The sequence below is a fragment of the Mesoplodon mirus genome (genome assembly GCF_964341445.2).
Source record: "Mesoplodon mirus genome assembly, chromosome: 19".
NCBI lineage: Eukaryota > Metazoa > Chordata > Mammalia > Artiodactyla > Ziphiidae > Mesoplodon > Mesoplodon mirus.
Genome location: NC_138995.1, coordinates 12921178 through 12943456, shown reverse-complemented (window position 1 = coordinate 12943456; position 22279 = coordinate 12921178). Strand labels below are relative to the sequence as shown.

The 22279-nt window shown below is 45.2% G+C and overlaps 1 protein-coding gene across 3 annotated transcripts in view; it reads right to left on the bottom strand.

Annotated features, from left to right (window-relative positions):
• The window catches only part of WDR59 (WD repeat domain 59), an 89434-nt gene that overhangs the window by 63087 nt on the left and 4068 nt on the right, over positions 1-22279 (bottom strand). For all 3 annotated transcript variants that reach the window (XM_082606960.1, XM_082606961.1, XM_082606962.1), the window contains exons 2-5: positions 12695-12744; positions 7417-7552; positions 3258-3343; positions 2062-2142 (exon numbers count right to left, since the gene is read on the bottom strand). In XM_082606960.1, the coding sequence (XP_082463086.1) occupies positions 2062-2142; positions 3258-3343; positions 7417-7552; positions 12695-12744 (353 nt within the window). The remainder of the gene's footprint in view (positions 1-2061; positions 2143-3257; positions 3344-7416; positions 7553-12694; positions 12745-22279) is intronic.

The following is a 22279-nucleotide window of genomic DNA, read 5'->3' as shown; positions in this document are numbered from 1 at the left end:
TTCTGCAAGAACCAACAGCATTGCCAAGGTGGACTGGAAAACTACTCTGGATGTTCCCAACAGCCAAGAGGTAGAAGCAACCTAAGGGTCCACGACTGATGAACAGATAAATACCCTATTGTCTTTACATACAATGGATTGTGATTAGACCTTAAAAAGGAAAGCAATTCTGTCATGTGCTACAACATGGATGCCCCCTGAGGACATTATACTAAGTGACGTAAGTCAGTCACAAAAGGACAAACACTGTATGATTCCACTTAACACGTGGTACCTAGAGTCGTCAAATTCATAGAGACAGAAAGTAGAGTGGTGGCTGCAGGGACTGAAAGGAGGGGGAAACGGGGAGTTGGTTAACGGGTACAGATTTTCAGTTCTGCAGGATGGAAAAGTTCTAGAGCTCTGTTGCACAACAATGTGAATATACTTAACACTACTGAACTGCACACTTAAAAATGATTAAGACGGGGGCTTCCCTGGTGGCGCAGTGGTTGAGAGTCCGCCTGCTGATGCAGGGGAGACGGGTTCGTGCCCCGGTCCGGGAGGATCCCACATGCCGCGGAGCGGCTGTGCCCGTGAGCCATGGCCGCTGAGCCTGCGCATACGGAGCCTGTGCTCTGCAACGGGAGAGGCCACAACAGTGAGAGGCCCGCGTACAGAAAAAAAAAAGAAAAAAAAAAAAAAAAAAAAAAAAAAAAGATTAAGACGGTAAATTTTGCTTTGTGGCTTTTTTATTTTTTTTTAAACTACTCCTGGATACAATGGGAGACTCAGCCGTTCACCACGAATGGTCAAAATGACAGAACTGGGCAGCCCCCTAGGGCTAGGAGGGCCAGACAAGGCAAATCTGCAGCCCTGGCTTACTGTTCAGAAGACCTGAGAAGGCAAGTCAGTTCAAGTGTCTTTCAGTCTTTAAATTATGAAAACAACTGTTTCATGTAAATGAGGGACCCTTGCCCCAGAGCTCCCAGGAGGCTGTTTGCTCGTTAAGAGCCCCTCTCTTCCACTTCCCCTGGATTTTCTGCTCCTTCTCCCTCCTCTGGCGCTGCCCTTAGACCTGTCACCTTGGAAGCGCTAACCTGCATGGGATGCAGGTGAAGTCAGCTGTGCGCATCCTTACTCCCTGAGGATCCCTTTCCTTGGTCTGTCTGGCCAGTCAAACCTCAATCCCTGGCTTGTCCTCTGCCCACAGTTTACCTTTCAGTGTAAAGCACCACAAAGTAACTGCCATTTGGGAGCAGAGTGGCCTGGCTGGGGAGAGGGTGTCCTGTCCTGGGGACTCCACAGGCCACAGGCCCTCTAGTTAACGGTTATGGGGAAAGGAATCTGCTTGACAAAGAGAAACGGGAATGGATGTTTATTAAGAACTTAGGACACGCCAGGCCCTGGGCTGGGCGCTCCTCCGCTCTTTGCTCCTCGGAGAGTTGCTCTACGAGGTGGCTCTCAGCCCCCTTTCCAGAGGGGAAGTGAAGCGTCACCAAGAGCAAAGCAGCTGTCCTGGAGCACTGCTCGCTGCAGCACGTGTGTGTCTGTTCACATCAGAATGCCCCCACCGTCCCCTGCCGCTTCAGGAAACTCCAGCCTGACTTCCAAATGCCAGAATCTGTGGTTCTCTGACAACAGGATTTCCCTGGCTGCTGAAACCCGTTTTGCAAACCTCTGTGACGGGCCTGAAGTGCCAGGGAGCTGAGGCCCCCGGGGACAGCCTTCAACCAATGACTGACAGTGGATGGCGCCCCCGCTTCCTCAGCCCTCGGAGGGGAACACCTCTGAGGAGGGAGTGGTACACCAGCCCCTAGTGTTCCCAGTAAGACCAAGCTCCACCTGTTCACGGTGGTACCCAAGTAGATGAGGTGCCCTCTCTGTGTGGCCTTCCCGACCCTGTCTCTCTTCCCACCCCCACCAGCAGTTCTGTCCCCTCCTAAGCAACGTATCTGCAAGGTCTCCTCGTCTCAGGGTCTGTCTGCATCTAGGGAAAACCAGATTAAGATATCCGGTCTCTAAAACAAAGGTCCCAGATCATCCCACAGCCAAGGGGTTATGCCTCTTAACGGTTCTTACTTGATATCCCAAATGTAGATGTAGGTGTCCACAGAGCTGGTGACCAGGAGATCTGGCTCAAACACTGCCCAGTCCAAGTCACTGGAAACACAAGGAATAAACAGGACAACAACGAAGAGAAAAAATTCAGAGTCCATTTCCAAAGCATTCGCAGATTTCATTTCTAGTGGCTTTAGAAAGTCACTGTTACTGGGCCCCTGAACATGGTTAGGCTGGGAATCTCCAAAGTTCTTTGGGAAAGAAGACTTAACCAAGGTCTGAAGGAAACTTTCAGGTCCTTCCCTGGTTACCACCTGCTCCCCCAAACCAAAAGAAACAGAGCATTTCAATTTAAAACACATACACACACAAAAGCGCACATACATGCATGTGCGCAAACTAAGACAAAACAAAGAAAAAAAACCCACGTGATTGTTGACATCGTTTTTTAAATCAGACTCAACCACAGGTACCTTGAGTAAACTCAACATCTTTAAAGCACTGGCAAACTGCCGTGTTGCCACACAGCTTTCAAGGAGGGCAAGCAGGGCTCTGGTCCTCCCCACCCACGTCCTCACTCCTTGAAAGGCACTTGCTACACGAACAGTTAACACAGGCCGGGGGTTCTGGCCTCTCCCATCACCTCCCACGTCAGCTTCACCACTCCCACACTTCCTGCCGCTACTTCTCACAAGAAGTTTTCCCCACCCAGAAACAGTGACCCAAGGAAAGGATGGATCCAGGAACATTCCAGAAGCCAGCTGGAAGGCCACGAGTGGGAAGCAACTGGGCATGTGGGTAACGGACTATAATGCAGGAGCTCCACGTGGTGCCCCACTGTGGCTGGACAGAGAGCAAAGGGCTGGCCCCCAAGGTCTGTGTGCTCCAGGGCACTGCCGGCCGTGGGCTGGGGGATTCTGTGGGCGTAAGTTCATCTCCCTCCTGCAGCAAACAGCTCTAACCCTTTATTCTGGACCAGGCTGTACCTAAGTGTCTCCTGGGATCGGGGTTAACAGCTACAGGGATGCTGGCTCCTAAACACCGGCTGTTCCTCGCTGCAAAGACCATCACTTCAGGACTGCTAAGGACGCAGCAGCCACCTGGGGCCAATGCAACACAGAGGGTCAAGCCTGGAGGGGGATGATGTCTTTGTTTCACTTCCCGAGGGACTGTGACAAAGTGAGACAGGCCAGGGAGCAGTGGAGGGCTGTGCCTACCTGATGACACGAGTGTGGCCTTGCAAGGTCGTGCCAATTTCCCCACTGCCGTCTTTCCACTTATAAAGGTCGACCCGTTGGTTGCTCTGAAAAGAGACAAGGGGAAACCCATCTTGAACAGTTACAGCTGAACTAAGGCTACAGACACACTCGTGAGCACGTGAGCTATGGGTTATGGAGCTGCCCCCAACCATCAGAGGAATGACGTTCCTGCCCTAAGGGTCACACACCCATCTCCCCAGCTGCTACCACACTCCATGCTCTCAGCTCACCCTTCCCACCATCAAATGCCTGGAGTCCACCTACCACACTTTGAAAAAACACATGCATGAGAAAGAAAACAGAATCACCACTAAAAGGGTGTCCTAGAAGGCAAAATTATAGAAGACTCCTTGAAATATGAACTTCTTTAAGGGTTAAGCAGAAAGACACAAGGAAAATGGGCCAGAAGAAACCAAAATTACAATAAGGAAAAGGAAGAAAAACAAAGCTTCAATCAAATTACATTTCTCTTAAAGAAACAAGCCAGCAAATGCTCCCTAAATATCATGAGTTCATGAAACACACTGAAAATGGATAAAGATTACTAATAGACTAATTACTATTAGTAGGCTATTTAATAATTTCTGAATTAATATATATATATATATGATGGATTTTCATTTTAGCTCAGAGACAGACAGTTGTATACAGCTCTGAGATTTTTATCCAGAAATGCCAGTTTCCAATTCTAAATAGGTAAGCTTCCTGTCAAAAGGTAAGGATTCAAAATAGCTTCCAATGGGAATAGGAGTGTAAAGAAAAGCCCCCCTAATCTTTTTTTATTTTGCGGTACGCGGGCCTCTCACTGCTGTGGCCTCTCCCGTTGCAGAGCACAGGCTCCGGACGCGCAGGCTCAGCGGCCATGGCTCACGGGCCCAGCCGCTCCGCGGCATGTGGGATCTTCCCGGACCGGGGCACGAACCCATGTCCCCTGCATCGGCAGGCGGACTCTCAACCACTGCGCCACCAGGGAAGCCCCCCCCCTTATCTTATAATAACATTCCTAGCCATTTCCAGGGTCTGCTAGTGCCAGTTTATGCACTAGGAACCTTAAGAAACCTGCCCTCTGCTCTTTCCCATCACACTGCACACTGGGTGTCATCACCCACATCATAGGTGTGGCAACTGAGGCTCCAAAAGTTGGATGGGTGCTCATGATAAAACAGTGAGTGTTGAAACTGGGACTTGACCTCAGATTTGCCTTACTCCAAAGCTCTTTCTCCTGAAAATGCTTGCCTTCCAACCAAGAGCAATGAAGGGAAAAAAAAAAAAATCAGTAAATTGAACTTCATCAAAATTAAAACTTTTACATATCAAAAGACATTATCAAGAAAGTAAAGACAATCTACAGAATTGGAGAAAATATTTGCAACTCATGTCACTGATAAGGGTCTAGTATCAGGAATACATAAAGAACTCTTATAACTCAACAGCAAAAAGACAAACAACCCAATTCAAAAATCAGCAAAGGACTTGAATAAACATATCTCCAAAAAATGATATACAAATGGCAGCCAGCACATGAAGGGACGTTCAACATCATTAGTCACTAGGGAAATGCAAATCAAAACCACAGTGAGATACCACTTTATACCCACTAAGATGGCTAGAATTTTTAAATTACCAAAACAAAAACAGGAAATAAATTTTGGTGAGGCTGGATTGTGCATTGCTATGCAATGCTGATGCACTGCTGATGGGACTGCAAAACGGTCTTGTGCATTGCAGAAAACAGTTTGATGGTTCCTCAAAAAGTAAAACACAGACTTACCACATGGCCTTTCAATCACTCCTAGGAATATACCCAAAAGAAGTGAAAATGAGTACCCAAAAAAGTACATGTACAGGGCTTCCCTGGTGGCACAGTGGCTAATAAGAATCCACCTGCCAGTTCAGGGGACACAGGTGTGAGCCCTAGCCCGGGAAGATCCCACATGCCGCAGAACAACTAAGCCTGTGCGCCACAACTACTGAACCTGTGCTCTAGAGCTTGCGAGCCACAACTACTGAAGCCTGCGCACCTAGAGCCGGTGCTCCACAAAAAGAGAAGCCACCACAATGAGAAGCCCGCACACTGCAACAAAGAGTAGCCCCTGCTCGCTGCAACTAGAGAAAGCCTGTGCGCAGCAATGAAGACCCAACGCGGCCAAAATAAATTAAATAAATAAATAAATTTATTTATTTTTTTTTTAAAAAAGTACATGCACGTACATGTTCTTATCGGCACTATTTATAATAGCCAGCCCAAATGTCCATCAGTGGATGAACAGACAAAATGTGGTGTATCCCTATGATGGAATATTATTCAGCCATAAAAAAGGAGTAAAGTACTGATACATGCTCTGACGTGGATAAAGAAGCCAGACACAAAAGGTCATGTATGGTATGACCGCATTTATATGAAATATCCAGAATAGTTAAATCCAGAGATGGAACACAGACTGGCGGTGGCCAGGGGCTGGGGGTGGGGGAATTACTGCTTAATGGTAAGGGGGTTTCCTTTGGAGTGATGGAAATGTTTGGGAACTAGATAAAGGTGGCAGTTACATAACACTGTGAATGTAGTAAATGATACTGAATTGTTCACTTTAAATGATTGTCTGAAAAAAATAAATACATAAGGCTCTTTCTTGACACTCCCAAACACATGCAGTATTAATCCACTTGGGCCTAGTACTGAAGAGTCAGCCTAAATCTGTGGTTCCCAATCAGGGGAGACTTTGCTTCCCAGGGGACACCTGACAATGCCTAGAGATATTTTTGGCTGTCACGATGGGGGTGGGGGAGGATGCTACTGGCATCTAGTGAGGGAGAGGCCAGGGATGCTGCTAATTTCCTACAAAGCACAGGACAGCCCCCACCACGAAGAATGATCTGGCCTGACCTGTCTACAGTCCCAGGAATCAGGTCCACTTTAGTCATTGTCCCTGGTTAAAGGCAGACAGTCAGATTCTATTTTGGAAATGACGGGGAACAGCGGCTTTTTGTTCCTTCTAAAGCTGAGAGCAGTGTTCTTCTTTCTTTTGTGAGATGCTTTCCTCTCACAGACTGTCATTCCCGGTAAGAACAGACCCAGACAGCACTGCAAATGGTCATATTCCCTGGAGGATGAGAAGGGCTCCTTCAAATACTGCCCTCCCGGCCCAGTGCAAAAGGAGCCAGAGGTTTAGGTCTCTAATTGTCCTAGGAGAACAGAACACTGATAAAGAATCAGGCAAGGGATACCAGAGATGATCTAAGTCCAGATATTTTTTCAGTTGTGAACCCCTTGAAAAGCCTAATGAAACATATGCATCTTTTCCCTGGAAGAATTCACATATAAACAGGATTCAATCAAAAAAGAATCCCTTCCTTTGAGTGGAAGGGTGTATGGAATCTTCTGATCCCTCTGAAAGCAATGACTGTCGCCCCCAGACCAGCTCACCAGGTCCTTCCTTAGAAACTCTTTCAGTCACTGGCTAGTTACATTCATGCAGAAAACAGGTTCTTTCTTCCCACACATAGACATAGAGGTATCTACCTGTTTCCCTTTCCAAATCTGGATTCAATTCTTAGAATTACCGATGGTACCCCAATTCTTTTCATATACATTTAAATCTGTAATTGCCTCCATCTTCCTTTTCGAACCATGCAACCCCTCTTTGCCACCTGAGAAATGTCGATTATGTTCTCTTCTCTACGTAGAACACAGACCTACCAGCCTAGATCTCACATTTAAAAGACTTTTCCAGGCTTCCCTGGTGGCGCAGTGGTTAAGAATCCACCTGCCAATGCAGGAGACATGGGTTCGAGCCCTGGTCCAGCAAGATCCCATATGCCACGGAGCAACTAAGCCCGTGCGCCACAACTACTGAGCCTGCTCTCTAGAGCTCGTAAGCCACAACTGCTGAGCCCATGCGCCGCAACTACTGAAGCCCGCGCACCTACGGCCCATGCTCCGCAACAAGAGAAGCCACCACAATGAGAAGCCCGCGCACCGCAACAAAGAGTGGCTCCCGCTCGCCAAAACTAGAGAAAGCCTGCGCGCAGCAATGAAGACCCAACACAGCCATAAATAAATAAATAAATTTATAAAAAAAAATAAAAGCTTTTTCCTGTACTCCTTGAATGAGCTCACCGAGGCTGCAAAATAGTGTGCGAAGCTGTCATGAGGATTCCACTGCACGGCTCCAATGTCCCACTTGCTCTGGCGTGAGATCTTTCGGTGACCTTCGAAGGGGGCATCTAGACTGACGATGTATAGGAATCGGCGGCTAGGAAAACAACATCAACATTATGAAAACAGAACAGCATTAGCACTAAGATAGAAAAGCACATTTGGAATAACATACGGTTCGCAAGCAGTGCTCAAAAAATCCCCAGATGTACATGACATTTATCCACTCTGAAAGGCATACAAGTGACAAGAGTAACTCGTGGCTGCTGGGCAAGCGGGAGCCATACTCCCTGTGAGATCTGTCTCTAGAGATGGTCCTCCCTCCCATATCCATGGAAGTCTGACCTCCTCCACCAGATTCAGCCCCACCCAGCCCTCTCCCAGGCTTTTCCAATGCCCCAGTTAGGATCATAGCTGCTTCCACACGACTCCCATGACACAGTCTGCATTTGGACTACAGTACAGCACTCATCTCTGTAGCAGAACTGCTAACGTAAAGGTTCCTGTCCCAAACCGACTGAGTGTTTGGGGTATGGACCATGTCTTGAATATCTTTGTATGTCCCTCATCACTAGGCACAGTGCTTTGCATGCAATAAACGTGTGTAAAATTAAACACCTCGCTTATCACTTAGCCAAATAATTTGAGAAAATCTCAAATTCCCGTGCAAGTTGACTACTTGGTGATGGGAACTAAATTAACACTATCAGAAGGGGAAACAATAACCAAAAAATAATAATAATGAAAATAATAATAAGTGCCAATAATGTTCAAGGTGCCAATCAATATAAAGGATCTGAAAACGGTGATGTCCTTTGTTCACCTATTTTCCTTCTGTTTTAAGAAAAAAATCCTTGGTATGTGTATCAACCTCTTCAGCAGCCATCAGCAGTTCTTTGTTGGGGAGCACTCCAAGCCCCCGGGAGTCGGCAAGGACAGGTGGGCTCGATAATGAAGAAAAAGATTAACTGTCCCGGGCCTCCCTGGTGGCGCAGTGGTTGAGAGTCCGCCTGCCGATGCAGGGGATGCGGGTTCGTGCCCCGGTCTGGGAGGATCCCATATGCCGCGGAGCGGCTGGGCCCGTGAGCCATGGCCGCTGGGCCTGCGCGTCCGGAGCCTGTGCTCCGCAACGGGAGAGGCCACAACAGTGAGAGGCCCGCATACCGCAAAAAGAAAAAAAAAAAAAAAAAAAAAAAAAAGATTAACTGTCCCTGCTCAGAACAGACAGGAAGTGGAAATAAAAATGGCATGTAGAACTCTAGCAGAAACCCTAGGAGGGATGGATTAAGAGAGAAGGGAAGCACAGGTAAGACACAAATTCAGAGAATTTCTGGGGCTTCTGAGAAAGTTGGCATAGTACAAAGACCTAGAAACTCTGACCTCTTCCTAAGGAATCATCTGATCCTATGGCAGGCAGGCCGGCATTTCCCATTAGAATGAAAACAGGGCAAAGGCCAAGCACTATATATATGGCGTGTTTTTCAACAGGGGAAATCAGAGACAGTACAGGGCAAATGCAGAACAGCAGGAGGTGGGCACTTCAGGATAAACATGCCTGATTGGACATAACATGTTTGTCTTCATCCCCCACTGAAGACCCACTAGAATAAGAGTGAAAACATAAAAGGCGGAAACCCACAAAGAAAATGAGAGAGGAAACGGAAGGCCGACAGAAAAATGGTAACTGATCTAGAGGAAAGACAACCAGCACCCAAGTGCCTGCAGAGCGAGCTGGTTCACACTGTGGAATCCAGGCCCGCAGGAGCTGCAGAGGAAGAGAAACTACCTCAGAGGAGCCCTGGGCCTGGGACAAGAGGCACAGCAGGGGGTGAGCGAGAGCTGCTGTGCTCAAAACAGGGCAGGAAGTGGAGGGTGAGACCCTCAGGCCTCTTCCCCTGCTCAGAACTCACAACACATGGCTTTTAGTCTTCAGATGGTGACTAATGACAAGCGGATTCTTCTCAGGAGGAAGTGAGCAGCCCAAGAAAGAACGAAAGCGAACAAAACAACAACAACAAAGCCCTGGAGAGGATGACATCTGGGCACCCTCCAACAACAGGGCCTGGTTCCCACCTGATCTCCCTGCAGTGGGTCCCACCACTGCACACGTAAACAGAGATTCCACTCACTCTTTAATATTCACAGAGAGCCCGTGAGCATCAGTCACAGCAGGAAACTTAAAAGACAGAGACCAACACAGCCAAAAGGAAAAAAAGGAAATGGGCGGCACAGAGGAAAGGAGAAAACCTAGAATTAATATCCTCAGAGACATGAAAGGAGACAATTTAAAGAACAGAGAACAAGAGCTCTTGGAAACTAGAGTTATAGTTGAAATTTAAAAACCTGACAGAAGGGTTGGAAGTTAAAGCTGAAGAAAACTCCCAGAATGCAAAACAGAAAGACAAAAAGACCAAAAGTTCAGAAGAGAATCCATACAGGATATCCAATGTACACTAAGAGGAGCTCCACAAAGAATGAGGAAAACTATCAAAGACGTAATGCAGGAAAATTTCTCCAAACTAAAAGACACAGATTTCCAGACTGAAAGAGCCCTGCCACATGCTAAAAATTAGTCGTTATTTTAATTTGAATGGTGACCATATGGGTGTACATATTTGTAAATTTATTTGAGCTGTTCACTTAAGCATACACCTTACTACACATATTTTAAAGTTCAATATAAGAAAATGAAATGGTGAACTTCAAGATCATGTTGAAAAATAATATGGACGTATGCATGTCTAAGAACACATTAGAACAAGAACACTTGCATGATTTCCAGTTATATAATCCCGTTCTCTCCTAGAATGCTACAAATGACAATATCCATATCAGTCAATACTGAGAAATCTAACGTTTGAGATACAGTTATTCCAGGGCACCTGAAAGTATTTTATGGGTTGTTAATATGGCTACATAATGCCAAGTATATGTTATTTTTCTATTTGTTTAGATAAAACAGGTAATAATGTCAAAAAGGGGAGGAGGGTCCCCCTAAGTGCCCAGCACAATGAATGAAAAAAGACACATACCAAAGCGGTCACAGTGAAAATTTCACACACACAAGAGGTAAAGATAACACTAGGGACAAAGATAGGATTTCTCCAAAGAGAAAAAATAGGTCACATACAGAGTCCAGAATCAGAATGGCATAGGACCTCTTGACAATAACTCTGAGAAAAAGAACCCCAAATACTGATTTAACCCAACAATTGTTATATGACTACATTGGAAGGAGGGGGAAGGCCAGGTATATATACATAAGGGACTCACAACCGAAGTAAAAGTGCTAAATACTCATCATCTACTGTAAGAAGTCAATTTGAATATCTATGATGGATAAATCAAGATACAGCAGTGTATGTAGTATACCACTTGGAAAAATAGAGGCAATCCAAAATAAATAGCTGAAGAGTCTTAACTGGTTGCCTCTGGTGAGTGACATCAGGGTGCGGAAAAAGGTGAGGTGGGGGGCTTCCCTGGTGGTGCAGTGATTGAGAATCCACCTGCCAATGCAGGGGACACGGGTTCGATCGCTGGCCCATTAAGACCCATATGCTGTGGAGCAACTAAGCCCATGAGCCACAACTACTGAGCCTGCGCGCTAGAGCCCATGCTGTGCAACAAGCGAAGCCACGACAATGAGAAGCCTGTGCACCCCAAGGAAGAGTAGCCCCTGATTGCCTCAACTAGGGAAAGCCCATGCACGGCAACGAAGGCCCAACACAGCCAAAAATTAAAAAAACAAATAAATAAATTAATTTTAAAAAAAAAGGTGAGGTGGGATTCTGCTGACTGACAATATAAGCCTTGTAATGTTACTTGACTTTTCAAACTATGTATAGGCATTTCCTTGATTTAAAAAAAAAAAAAGAGGTTTAAAAACTGACTAGGAAATTAATAACAAGTACCAAAAAACCACTGACTTGTACATTTAAATGGGTGAATTGGGGCTTCCCTGGTGGCACAGTGTCTGTGTCTGTCTGCCAATGCAGGGGACATGGGTTTGAGCCCTGGTCCGGGAAGATCCCACATGCCGCGGAGCAACTAAGCCTGTGCACCACAACTACTGAGCCTGCGCTCTAGAGCCCGCGAGCCACAACTACTGAGCCCACGTGCCACAACTACTGAAGCCCGCACACCTAGAGCCCGTGCTCTGCAACAAGAGAAGCCACCACAGTGAGAAGCCCGCGCACCGCAATGAAGAGCAGCCCCTGCTCTCCACAACTAGACAAACCCCACTCACAGCAACGAAGACCCAATGCAGCCAAAAATAAATAAAATAAATAAAATTTTTTTAAGAAGGGGTGAATTGCATGGTATGTGAATTATATCTCGATAAAGCTATTTTTTAAAAGAGTGAGTTTGGCAGGGGCAGAAAAGAGACACATCAATTTTTCCTATCTACGCATTCAGGGTGACACAGGAAAATGGTATCGATAACTGTCTCTGGGGAGTGGAGTCAGAGGTAGGAGGGAAACTCACTTTCCATGGTATATCCTTTGGAATTAATGTTTGCTATGGTGTTATTTAAAAGTAATTTAAAACATGATTTCAAAATAAAATAATGAAGTTAATAGGAAACACTTCATTTTATAAATGGGTTCATAAACAACTAAGTTAATGAACATATAGCTAAATCTGAGAGGTAGTAATCTAGAGCAACATGAAAGGAAACCGACTCTGACCATTAAATGTTATCATACTGGTACAATTTTAGGATGATTAGCAAATGCAGGGACCTTAATTGCCAGAATCTTAATTTTGAACCAGAAGACACTACAGAAATTATGTAGTTCAACTTCTTCATGATGAAATCGAATTGCTTCATGAGAAAACCGAAGTCCAGGGAGGCCAACTGAATAAATGTCCAGAGGCTCATAATCAATGGCCAAACTGTAACCCAGATCCTCTCCATCCTAGGAACTAACTACCTGTTAGACTGTACCAGACAGCATCCTTCTGAAGAGTCCATGCACTAAACAGAAAATGGCAATTTCAAGACCAAACTACCAGTCACTAACCTTTCAAAGGTATTTTATTGCTCACCTGTTAGGGCAGAGAAAAAAATAAACTGCAAATAATCCCCACAACTACCACTGAGGTCACTAGGACAGCAGAACTAAACCCTATGACCGTAATCCTTAAATAAAAAAGTATTTTCCAATTTCCCAGAAACCTCTTGATTTGCAATTTGTTCCCAGAAATCGTGGCAGACGAACTCTGTAAACTCACTTACCCGGAAAGCACTGCATGCTGCCCCAGACAGTCCACAGACATTGCAGTTGCCTGTGAGAGAAAACACAGATTCAGTTCTGCCAGCAAAGCCAGCTCAGGTTAGAGAAGACAGGCAGGTAGACACCTGTGGGTCTTCCTCTTCCCATGGCCCAGGCAGTCCCCAGCTGGCAGTTCTCTACAGTGGATACTTTAACCCCCTTCTAATTCTCATTCAAATCTCACATTCACCTTCCACAATAGGGCAGCAGTTGTCTGCTCCCCCTGAGACCAAGGCTACACACATTCTAACCTGGGACATCTTTCTCTCTCTCTCTCTCTCTCTCTCTCTCTCTCTCTCTCTCTCTCTCTCTCTCTCTCTCTCTCCCTCCCTCCCTCCCTCCCTCCCTCCCTCCCTCTCTCTCTCTCACACACACACACACATACACACACACATACACACACATATACACACATACACACACCATCCATGCCTTCCCAAAGGGCATGGACTCCTCCTCAAAGTCGAATGGCAATTGGTAATATTCAAACACCACCTCTGTTGAATCCACGGTCACATTCTTGTCATTGAGATGCCCAGTTCCCATTTAATCTGAGATTTCCAGCACATTTTACTGCCTTCCATTTCCCAGGTCTCCCAGTTCCTAGGGATCACCATCTTTTGAGGATCTGATGTCCAATTTCCAAAAGACCACACCGATCAAACAAATCTACATTCAGGCTGCAGCCTGAGGCTAATTTTAATCATGCTAGTTATAGCCCTAAATTCTCTTATTTGGACAAGTTCAAGTCCTGCTGCATTCTCAGGGCATTATCTGAAACAGTTTGTGCCGTTGTTTGGTTATTAAATGCTCTAAGTTCTTTCCAAGAGTCTATCAACAGAGAATGCATTTTGTACATTCTGCTACACTCACAAATCACAAATGGCAAATGGAAATTCTCTTCCTCACTCTCGCTGGTCTTATTAATGGATTTCTCACTTGTACACCCTCAAGAAACATGTCACAGGTAACATTAGGGACAAGAAGCCAGAGTGCTTTCACTGGAGGCTGAAAAGGATTATGCATCCTTCATTCCACTAGAGTCGTGAGCAGAGAATAGCCCAGCTGGAAAAGCAGGCAGTGAAATGAGATGTCATTTCCAGAACTCTTCTGTGCAATGTATACATTAAGGGTATGAAAGAGGGCAAGATGGTACCTCCAACCAGGGGCGGTACCATCTTTCTAGAGGGTGTGTGGTAGCAAGAATCCTAAGGTGGCCCCAAGATTCTGGGCCCTTGGTGTACATACACATTCTCCCCATTATTCAAACACTAATCTAGGTACTGCTATAAATGGATTTTGAGATGTAATTAAAGTCCCAAATCAGTTAACTCTAAGATAGAGAGACCCGAAACAACCCAAATGCCCATTAGCTGATGAATGAACAAAAAAAACGTGGTATATACACACAATGGCATACATGCTACAGCATGAATGAACCTTGAAAACATTATGCTAAGTGAAATGTCAGACAAAAAAGGATAAATACTGCATGATTCCACTTATATGAGGTGTCTAAACTAGGTGAATTCATAGAAACAGCAAGTACAGTAGAGGTTGCCAGGGGCTGGGGGTGTGGGGTGTGGGGTGTTATTGTTTAATGAGTATGGAGTTTCCGTTTGAGATGACGAAAAATTTCTTCGGGGAGGGAAGAGGGGGAGATAGAGAGACCTAATCACATCAACCCTTTAAAGTTAAGTCTAGAGGTCAGAGACAGAGGAAGTCAGAGATTTGAAGGGAGAGGGATTGATTTAACATGGAGAAGACTCTTTGCTGCCGGCTGTGAAGATGGACAGACCACATGGCAGAAGCTGAGAGTGACCTCTAAATAACAATCAGCAAAAAAAACCCAGGGACCTCTGTCCTATAACCCTCAGGAACCGAATTCTTCCAACAACCTGAATGAGTTTGTTAGCAGATTCTTCCCTAGTCAGCTGAGCCTCCTGACGAGAACACAGCCAACTGATGTCTGGATTTCAGCCTATGAGACTGAAGAGAGAAAGCAGCCAGGCAGAGCCTGGATTTCTGACCTACAGTACTGTGAGCTAATAAGTGGGTGGTGCTTCAAGCTGCTAAGTTTGTGGTACGGTGACAATAAAGGATGATCTGGTAATAATACCCCCCAAAAAAGTCACGTTGTCATTTTGCCTTTTTTTTTTTTTTTTGGCCACGCTGCACGGCATGCAGGATCTTAGTTCCCTGACCAGGGATCAGACCCACGTCCCCTGCAGTGGAAGCGTGAAGTTCCAACCACTGGACCACTAGGAACTCCCCTAAAGTCATGTCGTTTGACTCAGTAATTCCACCTCCAGAATTTATCCAAAATATAGCAAAACTTTCATACACAGAGTTGTTGAATTCATGTTATCTATAAGTAAATTATAGATATCTATACAATGAAATGTTCTAGAAGCATTAAAGAATGACACAGAAAAATGCAGGAGCCTGCAATTAGAGTATCATAACTCACCATATCACCTTATCAGAGCAAGTTATTTTTTAAGAAGTAAAACCAAAAAACCCACACCTAACTGATATTTCCCTACTCCTATCCCAGAAAGAAAGAGGCCAACATTATGTTTGCAGGAGCACATGAAGGAGGGTTTGCTAGGCTGTCCCAAAGGGGGAAATGGAGAGAGGGAAGTGCTTTAAGCAAAGGACATAAAAATAAACTGACCAGAGTAAACGGTGGTGCTTTGTCAGGGACAAGAATCCCCCTGGAAAAGCCTCAGCACCCTCAGTGCACCCGATGGGGAACGGCTGAGAGATGCTAAGTCTGGGCATCAGGGGTGAAGAACCATAGGGTTCTTGTATGATCCCACTGCAAAGAGAGGAAGGGAGCCCCATAGTGACTGAGAGAGAACCTCCCACCAGCCTGCAGGCAGAGCCCTGCTGCAGATTAAAGACAACTTAGAGTACAGGAAAGTGGTATTTCATTCCCTACTATGAACTAAAATTTAAATCAGCTACTTAGCCTGAAAAAAGTATCCCAAAATGTTTAGATGGTAGTTGTTCCTATGGGATTTTAATTTTATTCCTCTAAATGAGTTTACATTTTTGTATTATTTCTATATTTGCATTATTTTATAACAAAAAGCACTTTCTTTCCAAGGCTCCTTCCAACTCTCTTCTCTTTCCACTCCTCTCATCTAGGCCTGAGACTTGGTCTACAGCAACACCCTCCCAACAGTCTACCTTCCTCTCTCCCGTCTCCATTCAACCTAACACTGAACCTCTGAAGACAGAGTTCTAATTACAACAATCCACTGCTCTCAAACCTTTGTTGGTTTTTCTCACTCTGAATAAAATCAAGCATAGGCTCCTCAGCCTTCAGGTCCTTCCAAATCAGACACTTACAGAACTTCTCAGGCTAACCCACTCTCTACCTGCTCAAGCCACACCCATTCACGGCACTCACCCGATTCTGCAACTCTCCCAATTCTGAAGAGATGCTTAAGCTCTTCCTTCCGCCTAGAAAGTCCTTCTCTACTACTCTGCTGTTGAAATTCTACTCAACTTTTAAGGCTCAAGACATACCTCCTCTAAGAAGCTCACCCAGAGTCCACCAAGGGGACTCCACCTTCTCCCAAACTACCTTCCCTGCCCCTCCATCACAGGACTTGCCTTAACTTGCTTTGTGGCACAGTGAGTCCCCTACACATGAATGAGTTCCATTCTGAGAGCAAGTTTGTAAGTCCAATCTGTTCATAAGTCCAACCAAGTTAGCCTAGGTACCCAACTAACACAATCGGCTATGTAGTACTGTACTGTAATAGGTTTATAATACCTTTCACACAAATAATACATAAACACAAAAAATAAAGACAACATTTTTAATCTTGCAGTACAGTACCTTAAAAAGTACAGTAGTACAGTACAACAGCTGGCATACAGGGGCTGGCATCGAGGGAACAGGCAAGAAGAGTTACTGACTGGAGGAGGGAGAGGAGGTGGGAGATGGTAGAGCTGAAGGATCGTCAGCAACAGGAGACGGAGGGCAGGCTGCAGTTTCACTCACGCCTGATGTTGATGGAACGCACGTTCACATCTTTGAAAGTTCGCAACTTGAAGGTTCGTTTGTAGGGGACTTACTGTAGTTACTGCTGTGCACATTGATCCTCTCCCACGAGCTGTGAGCCCCTGCAGGTGAGGGTCTATTTCATTTCTCCCAGAGCTCCCAATGAGGTGCTTTGTGAATGCAGTGACTCTGCACACATCTGATAGTTTTGAAGATGGGTCAGAACCAGGTGAAAATCAGGGTCCTCCCAGCTCGGAATGTGCTGAGACATCTCAAAGAATTTGTTTCAGTAGTTTCCCTTGTTAACTTATCACCCATGAATTTATCTATACTTCTCCAGTTCCCTCACTTTTTTAATACCTCCTAGGATAATGAACTTTGATAGTTCATTGCCTGCTGTGGGAAACCTTCTATTGGAATACAGAGAACTGACGAGCAAACTTTGTGTACCTTATCCCCACATTTTATGATGTAAAATTCCAATCCTACCTTTTCTGAACCTTTGTTTTTAGAAATTGAAAATTCCTCTCCCACCTGCAGGAAACAAACTTATGTTCAGAAATCCTCCCTGTCAAAGTGACATGTTTAGACAAAAGAGAATAAAGTTCTTAACAGCCCTGTTCTTTCTGCAGGATGGTGGCCTTTGCAGCACACTTTAGGAGTCATATGACCTCTACGAAATAAGACTGCCGTAGCACTGACAATGACGGTTGATTCTTACTGGCCTAGAGAAAATGTAATTGATAACGTGGAAAAGACAAGCTAACTGATGGCTGATAAAAGATACCATTTCATGAAACTCTGTGAGCCTCTGTACACAAATTGCTGCTGCCCTTGTTCAAAAAAATCATTTTTTCACGAAGGCTGCTGTGTTCTTAAGCATTTGGTTTCACCAATCCAAAGAAACTGACTGCGTTGCATCAAAAGGAAGAAAGTTTCTACATGGCATTTCTGCAGACATAGAACACAGTTCATGGGCTTCCCTGGTGGCACAGTGGTTGTGAGTCCGCCTGCCGATGCAGGGGACCCAGGTTTGTGCCCTGGTCCGGGAAGATCCCACATGCCGCGAAGCGGCTGGGCCCGTGAGCCATGGCCGCTGAGCCTGCGCGTCCAGAGGCTGTGCTCCGCGACGGGAGAGGCCACAACAGTGAGAGGCCCGTGTACAGCAAAAAAAAAAAACAAAAAAACACAGTTCATCTGGTGCAGCAGAAAGGATGTGCATGGGCTTTATGTCACACTGGATTCAGAACCCTCTTCTACCACCTCTCCGGTGGACAACAATAAAAAATGGTCCAGCGCAGGTCATCACTGGCCTCCTGCACTGCTGGCTGTTTACTGACTGTTTTACTTGATCCTGTGGCAGCATCAGAACTCATGATCACTCCCTCCTTATAACCACTGGCTTCGTGACATGACTGCCTCCTGGACTCTTCCTAGCTCTGGACACTTGAAGGAACAGCTAGGAAAGTCTGTTCCTAATCCATCCATTTCTTCCTGTCTCTGCCTCAGCTCAGGCCTTTGTCGGTCCTCCCCTGGACAGGGACACCCGCCTGTCACCAGCCTTGCTCCCTCCACCCTCAGGGCTTTTGCAGTACCTACCTCTGTCTACGCTGCTTGCTTGCTCACACTCCCTTAGTGGTTCCCCACAGCCTGAGCATGACATTAAAGATCACTTCAGACCTCTCTTCCTGGGCTTCCTTGGTGGCGCAGTGGTTAATAATCTGCCTGCCAGTGCAGGGGACACGGGTTTGAGTCCTCGTCCAAGAAGATCCCACATGCCGCAGAGCAATTAAGCCCGTGCACCACAACTACTGAGCCTGAGCTCTAGAGCCCGCAAGACACAACTACTAAGCCCACGTGCCACAACTACTAAAACCCGCACGCCTAGAGCCCATGCTCCGCAACAAGAGAAGCCACAGAAATGAGAAGCCCACGCACTGCAATGAAGAGTAGCCCCCACTCGCCATAACTAGAGAAAGCCTGTGCGCAGCAATGAAGACCCAACGCAGCCAAAAATAGATGAGAGTCTGCCTGCTGATGCAGAGGACACAGGTTCATGCCCTGGTCCTGGAGGATCCCACATGCCGCGGAGCAGCTAGGCCCATGAGCCATGGCCGCTGAGCCTAGGCGTCCAGAGCCTGTGCTCCGCAATGGGAGAGGCCACAGCAGTGAGAGGCCCATGTACCGCAAAAAAAAAAAAAAAAAAAAAAAAAAATCTGGGACTTCCCTGGTGGTCTAGTGGTTAGACTCCATGCTCTCAATGCAAGGGGCACAGGAGACATCTGTCTGAGGAGACGTGACAACTAAATATAATGTGGTATCCTGGATGGAATCCCAGAACAGAAAAAAGACATTAGGTAAAAAGTAAGGAAATCTGAGTTAAATATGCATTTTGGTTAATATATCAATATCGATTCATTAACTGTGGAAAACGTACCATACTAGTGTAAAATGTTATTAACAGGGGAAACCTATCAATAATTACTTCAAATGTAAAAGGACTAAATTCTCCAATCAAAAGACAAAGAGTGGGCTTCCCTGGTGGCACAGTGGTTGGGAGTCCGCCTGCCGATGCAGGGGACGCAGGTTCGTGCCCCGGTCCGGGAGGGTCCCACATGCTGTGGAGCAGCTGGGCCCGTGGGCCATGGCCGCTAGGCCTGCACGACTGGAGCCTGTGCTCCGCAACGGGAGAGGCCACAGCGGTGAGAGCCCCGCGTACCGCAAAAAAAAAAAAAAATGTTAAAAAAGACAAAGAGTGACTGAATGGATAAAAAACAGGACCCATCTATATGCTGCCTACAGGATACTCGCTTTAGATGGAAGGACATACAGACTGAAAGTGAAGGAATGGAAAAAGATATTCTACACAAATGGAAACCAGAAGAAAGCTGGAGTAGCTATACTTCTATCAGACAAAATAGACTTTAAAACAAAGATTGTTAGCAGAGACAAAGACAGGTGTTACACTACCAAATGTAAAATAGATGGCTAGTGGGAAGCAGCTGCATAGCACAGGGAGATCAGTTCGGTGCTTTGTGACCACCTAGAGGGGTGGGTTATACAGCAGAAACTAATGCAACATTGTAAAGCAACTGTACTCCAATAAAGATGTTAAAATAAACAAACAAATAAATAAATAAATACCCCCCCCAAAAGATAGGTGTTACATAATGATAAAGGGGTCAATCCAACAAGAGAATATAATATTTATAAACATTTATGCACTAAATATAGGAGCCCCTAAATATATAAAGCACATTATTAGCAGACCTAAGGGAAGAAACAGACAACAATATAATAATATGAGAGGATTTTAATGCCCAACTTGCCTCAATGGTTGGATCATCCAGATAGAAAGTCAATAAGGAAACATCGGCCTTAAACAACACATTAGGTCAGATAGACATAACAGTTACATCTAAAATATTGCATCCAAAAGCAACAGAACAGGGACTTCCCTGGTGGTCCAGTGGTTAAGAATCCGCCTTCCAGTGCAGGAGATGCAGGTTTGATCCCTAGTCAGGGAACTAAGATCCCACAGGCCACAGGGCAACTAAGCCTGTGCACCACAACTAGAGAGAAGCCCATGTGCTGCAATTAGAGAAGAAGCCCGTGCACCACAACAAAAGATCCTGCATGCCACAACTAAGACCGGACACAGCTAAATATAAAATTTAAAAAAAAGGGGCTTCCCTGGTGGCGCAGTGGTTGAGAATCTGCCTGCTAATGCAGGGGACACGGGTTCGAGCCCTGGTCTGGGAGGATCCCACATGCCGCGGAGCAGCTGGGCCCGTGAGCCACAACTACTGAGCCTGCGCGTCTGGAGCCTGTGCTCCGCAACAAGAGAGGCCCGCGCACCACGATGAAGAGTGGCCCCCGCTTGCCACAACTAGAGAAAGCCCTCGCACAGAAACGAAGACCCAACACAGCAAAAATAAATAAATTAATTAATAAACTCCTACCCCCAACATCTTCTTTAAAAAAAAAAAAATTTAAAAAAAAGCAACAGAATACACATTCTTCTGAAGTGTGCACTAAAAATTTTCCAGGATAGATCATATGTTAGGCCACAAAACAAGTCTTAATAAATTTAAGAGGACTGAAATCATATCAAGCGTCTTTTCTAACCACAATGGTATAAAATGAGAAATTAATTACTCAAACAAAACTGGTGGAAAATTCACAAATATGTAGAAATTAAACAACATGCTCCTGAACAACAAATGGGTCAAAGAAGAAATAAAAAGAGATTTAAAAAATATCTTGACAAAGAAAAATGGAAATATAACACAAAAATTTGTGGGATGCGGCAAAAGCAGTTCTAAGAGGGAATTTCATAGCAATAAATGTCTATCTCAATAAACAAGAAAAGTCTCAAATAAACAATCTAACTTTATACCTCAAGGAACTAGAAAAAGAACAAAAGAAGCCCAAAGTTAGTAGAATAAAAGAAAATAACAGGGACTTCCCTGGCGGTCCAGTGGTTAAGACTCCACGCTCCCAATGCAGGGGGCACAGGTTCGATCTCTGGTTGGGGAAGTTCCGCATGCCACGTGGAGCAGTCAAAAAAAAAAAAAAAAGACAATAGAGAAGATCAATGAAACTAAGAGCTGGTTCCTTGAAAAGATAAACAAAACTGACAAGCTTATGGCTAGCCTCACCAAGAAAAAATGGGAGAGGGCTGAAATAAAATCAGCAATGAAAGAGGACATTTTACAACTGATACCATAGAAATACAAAGCATCATAAGAGACTACTATGAACAATTATATACCAACAAACTGGACAACCTAAAAGCAATGGGTAAATTCCTAGAAACATATAATCTACTAAGATTGAATCATGATGAAACAGAAAATCTGAACAGACTGATTACTATTAAAAAGGCTGAATCAGGGCTTCGCTGGTGGTGCACTGGTTGGGAATCTGCCTGCCGATGCAGGGGACACAGGTTCGTGCCCTGGTCCAGGAAGATCCCACATGCTGCAGAGTGGCTGGGCCCGTAAGCCATGGCCGCTGAGCCTGCACTCCGCAATGGGAGAGGCCACAGCAGTGAGAGGCCCGTGTACCACAAAAAAAAAAAAAAAAAAAAAGACTGAATCAGTAATCAAAAACCTGCTAACAAACTAAAGTCCAGGACCAGAGAGCTTCACTGGTGAATTCTACAGAGCATCCAAAGAAGATTTAATACCAAACCTTCCCAAACTTTTCCAAAAACCGTAAGATCAGGGAACTCTTCCAAACACATTTTAAGAAGCCAGCATTACCCTGATACCAAAACCAGATAAGGACATCACAAGAAAAGAAAATTACAGGCCAATATCCCTGATGAACACAGATGCAAAAATCCTCAACAAAATATTAGCAAACTGAATTCAACAAGACATTAAAAGGATCATACACCATGATCAAGTGTGACTTATTCCTTGGATGCAAGGATGATTCAATATCCACAAATCAGTCAATGTGATACACCACGTTAACAAAATGAAGAATAAAAATCATTTGAACATCTCAATAGATGCAGAAA